At 49.4% G+C, this 5,437-nt stretch overlaps 1 protein-coding gene across 1 annotated transcript in view; it reads right to left on the reverse strand.

Moving 5' to 3' along the window:
- Positions 1–5,437, reverse strand: part of CTDP1 (CTD (carboxy-terminal domain, RNA polymerase II, polypeptide A) phosphatase, subunit 1) — an 88,274-nt gene that overhangs the window by 30,162 nt on the left and 52,675 nt on the right. The window contains exon 12 of the mRNA XM_011975873.1: positions 60–222. Coding sequence (XP_011831263.1) covers positions 60–222 — 163 coding nt within the window. The remainder of the gene's footprint in view (positions 1–59; positions 223–5,437) is intronic.

A 5,437-nucleotide genomic window follows, 5' to 3' on the forward strand; every position in this document is an offset into this window, starting at 1 on the left:
TGGCTCACCTCTGCCCCAGCGCGAGCGCCGCCGTGGGCACCAGGGCGCGGTTGGCTCACCTCTTTGTCCATACTCTCTAAATCTTCCTTACAAAGAGTGTACAGCGGCATTGTCTCAGACATACTGGGCTGTCGCTTTCTTCTAGAAGGGCCAGGCTGCTCTCCGTCCGGAGCGTCAGGCAGCTCTTCGCCGAACGTCTGCGGCTGGGGTGGCGGAACCGCTCTGAAAGGAATTTCATAGGCCCCACATGAGGAAGTCAGTTTGAATCGCACTTTTCAGCACCGAGTCAGACTCCTGGCTCTCGGACTAGGCAAACACTCACACCCCAACAGGGAATCACAGGAAAAATGGGATGTTTCGCCAACACGCTTTTCAGAGTTTAATAGATCAGAGGTGGCTAACTGAGCCAGGCTGAGTGGCAAAACATGTTTCTGACTATCCTGTGGAAAAGTAACACCCAACTTCTTTTATCCACAAAACCCCCGTGGGGCAGAGAGCATCTGCTGGGCTCCAGCATCTCAGAATAAAGGGCAAAGAGACACAGGAGACTTAGCATGTTCTGGGAACCCCCAGGACACGCCATTCACCCTGAAAACAGGGTCTGGAGAGCTACATGGCAAAATACAAAACAAGAAAATGCACCATCTCCGGGCTGCGAAAACAGATACAAAAAATGGTGAAGTGACAAAACATGTCAGTGGGCTGAAATTAAAATCATTTCACAGGTTTGCACAGTGGCTCATGTTTGTAAAGCCAGCACTTTGGGAGGTCAAGCGGGGTGGATCGCTTGAGGTCAGGAGTTTGAGACCAGCCTGACCAACATGGCTAAACCCCCTCTCTACTAAAAATACAAAAATTAGCCCAGTATGCTGGTGCATGCCTATAATTCCAGCTACTCAAGAGGCTGAGGCAGGAGAATCGCTCGAATCCGGGAGGCAGAGGTTGCAGTGAGCCGAGATCATGCCACTGCACTCCAGCCTGTGCAACAGAGCAAGACTCCATCTTTAAAAAAAAAATTCACAAAAAAACCCAGAAAAAGGTAATCCTCGCGCTTGTATGGTTAAATATTAATATAATAAATCAACTAGAAAGGGCCAATCTTCTGTTTCAAGGATTTTTCTGCTATGTTAAAACCGCAGCTCCATTTGAAATGGTTTTTCTCCTCTGTACATATCTTTCTTGATCTGGATGTGTGAATCTTATTAATATATTCTAATGCATGCCTCTGAATGCTAGAATTTAAGGCAGGCCTCTGGGAAAATGGGTGGTGCTGCCCTCCTCAGAGGCGGCCGTTTCTAGCTGCTGGTTCTTCCCTGAGTGACCAAAGGACGAGACCAGGAGGCACTGAGTGTGCGTCCCAGACATCAGCTCGCTCGGGACAGGCACGAGGATGAGGGGATAAAACCCATCCTGGTGAAGGAATACAGGCATTAAGTCAAAGTCACAAAACTAAAAAGACACAGCTGTATTAGGCTATTTACAATGAAGAGAAGATTTTCTGCCCAGAAATCTGAAGGTGCTGATCTGTCCTGTTTGGAATTCAGGACTTCCTGAGCCTTGGCAAAGTCCACTCTTCACCTTGGCCCTCTGTGAACACACGCTTCCCATCCCGCGAGCGCCGCGCTTCCCATCCTGCGAACACGCGCTTCCCATCTGCATTTGGCTGAAACACCCATGTACGTATAACCAGACACACGCAGTTCAAAGCAGTGTTGTTCAAAGGACCAACTGTACTGTTATTTTAAACTGAATTAAATGTTTCAATTAATGTTAAAAACCTGTGATAACTGCTCTACTCCAGCCAAACACCCCACCTCTGAGGTCTCAGAGAAGGCCATGGGGGAGCCTGTGGGGAGCCCGACATCCAACCCCACTGGCAGCAGCGAGGCCCCTCCCACCCATTTGGGGGCGTCAGGACTGTCACCAGCCCCCACTGAAGATGCAGACACTCCTCCCACCCACGCGGGGGCGTCGGGATTGTCACCAGCCCCCACTGAAGATGCAGACACTCCTCCCACCCACGCGGGGGCGTCAGGATTGTCACCAGCCCCCACTGAAGATGCAGACACTCCTCCCATGGTGCCAGCGATGACGTGGGGAGCCAGGACTGCCACAGCAACGGCGTCACCCCCATCACCACAGCTGTCCACCAGCAACAGCGTCACCCCTATCCCCACATGTGTCCACCAGCAATGGCGTCACCCTCATCCCCCACTCTCAGGCATCAAAAAGAGGCCGTGCGGGGAAATGGACTCCTGTCCCGACTGGCAGGAACTAGGGGGCCTCCACTCCTGCTGCTGGAGCATGGCCCAAAAAAAAATGAGCGATGGGAGAAGGTTTAAATAAGATCCAGAGTCTCCTAACGTGATTTGAAAAAGGTCCAGGTTTCAATCCAATGTCACTTGCCCCAGCAAGAACCAGGAAGATCTCAAACTATGGAGAAAAGGACAATCAACAGAGGCCAAGCTGAGAGGGCAGAGATGCTAAAATTCATAATGACTTATAGCATCCATGATAAAAATGCTTCAACAGGCAATTGCAAATATGCTTGCAAATACGCAAATGAAAAACACAAAGGGTTGGTAAAGAAATAGAAGATACAGAAATTTTATAACTGAAAAATAAAAACTAAAACCAAAAAATGTCATGGACAGACTAGCAGCAAATGAAGGAGACAGAGGAAGGCTGTGAACCTAAAAATCTAACAGAAATCACCCAACCCGGACAACAGAGAAAACGAGCTGAACAGGAAAAAGAACACAGCTTAGGGACGCACGAGATACGAAAAGCCTCAGCATCCGTGTCCCTGCCGTCCCATGCATGGCAGAGATGGCCTTGAAAAGCAATGGCTGGAAATGTCCCAAAGACGTCAAAAGACATAAACCTTCCAACTCAAAAAGCAGAGTCAAACCTAAACAAGGTAAACCCTCCAAATCTACACCAAGACACCTCATCATCAAACCTCAACTAAAGATGGAGAAAAACCTTGATGGCAATGGAAGAGAAAACACAGCTTACCTACAGGAAAAGCGGCCAAAGACAGAAGATCAGTCATCTGAACGACGGAGCCCAGAAGGAAGCCAGATGTTTCTCAGGCCCTGAGAAAAAGGAAGATCAACCCAGAGTCTTACCCCGTGAAAACGTCCCCCAGCAAGGGAGAGACTGCAGGGGGCCCAGGCCTGCCCCGAGAGCATGATGGACACCGCAGGGCAGGTTGGGAGGGAAGGGACCCCCTCAGGGAACTCCCGCAAGGACGGAAGCAGGAATCCAGGCAAGCACCGGAGACTCCGCTCTGGTTCTCTAGACCACACCTGACTGTCGAAACAAGTCATAAAAAATAATCCCAAAGCAAGCAGAAGGAAGGTAAGAAATAAGGAGGCTGAAAACCAAAAAAAAAAAATAGAGGTAAGTGGAGCAATTCCTTCAAAAAAAGAACCAACCACAACTCACCCGAACACAACAGGTCCTGTGAAAAGCCCTGTAACTATTAAGGAAAATGAACATGAAATTTTAAATCTGCAAAAATAAAATCTCCAGGACCAGACGGTCTCACTGGAGAATTCTCCCAAATAAGTGAAAGGAAGGGGCAAGTCTACAGTCTGACCAGGGATGCTAGAGGGTGGACGCTTCCCACCTCACCACGGGAGGCCACCGAGCCACAACAAACCCGGGGACAGCACACAATGTGACAAGTGCAGCCCCACAGGCCTCTCAACATCAACATGAAGACACTTCACAGAAGTGCATCACGGTTACTATACACCACAACCAAGGGGATTGGTTTCCGGGTTGCAAGGTTGTTTTCATGTCCAAAAATCAGTCAATGTGACCACCGCATACTGACAGGCAAAAGAAGAAAAACCACAGACACCAGAATATCAATCAACAAACACCGAAAAAATGCAACACCCACTGGTGTTAACAACTCACAGAAAACAGGAAATCCAACTTGATCAAGGGCATCTCCGGACAGAAAACCCAGGAACAGACCACACAGGTGCACCTGAGCACACCTGAGACGCTGGGGCAGAAGCCGCCGTGGCGGAAGACAGCGCCCGCGGCAATGTGGCTGGGGCCAGAACACCAACCTCGAGAGCATCGCGGGCTGAGGTGTGAGATGAAAGACGACAGATCTTTCAGGATAAAACATCAAGAAAATCTCCAGGATCTGGGACTAGGCTATTAGTTAACTTCACATCAAGAGCATGATTCCTGAAAGAAAGAAGTGATCAATAGAATCTTGTGAAAATTAAAAACTTTTGCTCTGCCGAAGACCCTCTAGAGGATGATCTGCCTGACTGGAATTCAGGACTTCCTGAGCCTTGTCAAAGTCCACTCTTTGCCTCGGCCCTCCGTGAACACACGCTTCCCATCCAGCGAACATGCGCTTCCCATCTGCATTTGGCTGAAACACCCATTTACGTATGACTGGACACACACAGTTCAAAGCAGTGTTGTTCAAAGGGCCAACTGCACTGTTATTTTAAACTGAATTAAATGTTTCAATTAAATGTTAAAAACCTGTGATAACTGCTCTACACCAGCCAAACACCCCACCTCTGAGGTCTCAGAGAAGTCAAGTTGCTGCCTGGGAGGAAAGGATTTGTAAGCCGCACAGCCAACCAAGGACTAGCAGATGGAACACACACAGGAGGTGATGTTCAGTGGCATTATTCACCACAGAAACGCAAGTCACAGCCACAGCCAGCTCAGGACACACCTATCAGAACAGCTGCAATAAACAGCACTGGCCACGCCACCTGGGTCACTCACCACCACTGAAAATGTGAGATGATGATGCAGGTATTCCAGAAAAGGGTCTGGCAGTTTCTTTAAAAAGCTAAACACACACTCACCATCCAATTTAGCAACTGTACCTACCACTGGACATTTATCCCAAAGAAATAAAAACTTAGATAGGCTAAGTATCCCATATCCAACACGCCTGAGACCGAAAGTGTTGTCTACTTTGGATTTTTGAATTTTGAAATATCTGTATTACACTTACAGGCTGAGCATCTGCAACTGGTGACCCCAAATCCGAATGCTCAGATGAGCATCTCCTTCCAGGGCCATGTCACTGCTCAGAAAGGTGCGGATCTTGGAGCATTTCTGATTTTGGATTTTTGGATGAGATGCTCAACCTGTGCAAACATTTAGAGCAAAGGCTGGAGACAACCCAAATATCCCTGAAACGGGGAATGGTGAAGCCACAGACGGCCCCTCCACACACCACGAGACACGGCTCAGCGAGAGGAGGACATGAACGAGGGGCGCAGAGGCTCCAGGAACCGGCCGAGGGAGAAGGGTCAACTCCAGAAGGCTGCCGACCACCGTCCACGGCACTCCGCAGAGGGCACGGTGCAGGGAGGGACAGCAGGTGGAGGGCCAAGGGTCAGGGAGGGACAGCAGGTGGAGGGCCAAGGGTCAGGGAGGG

Source organism: Mandrillus leucophaeus, unplaced genomic scaffold (assembly GCF_000951045.1).
Source record: "Mandrillus leucophaeus isolate KB7577 unplaced genomic scaffold, Mleu.le_1.0 Scaffold16, whole genome shotgun sequence".
Taxonomy (NCBI): Eukaryota; Metazoa; Chordata; class Mammalia; order Primates; family Cercopithecidae; genus Mandrillus; species Mandrillus leucophaeus.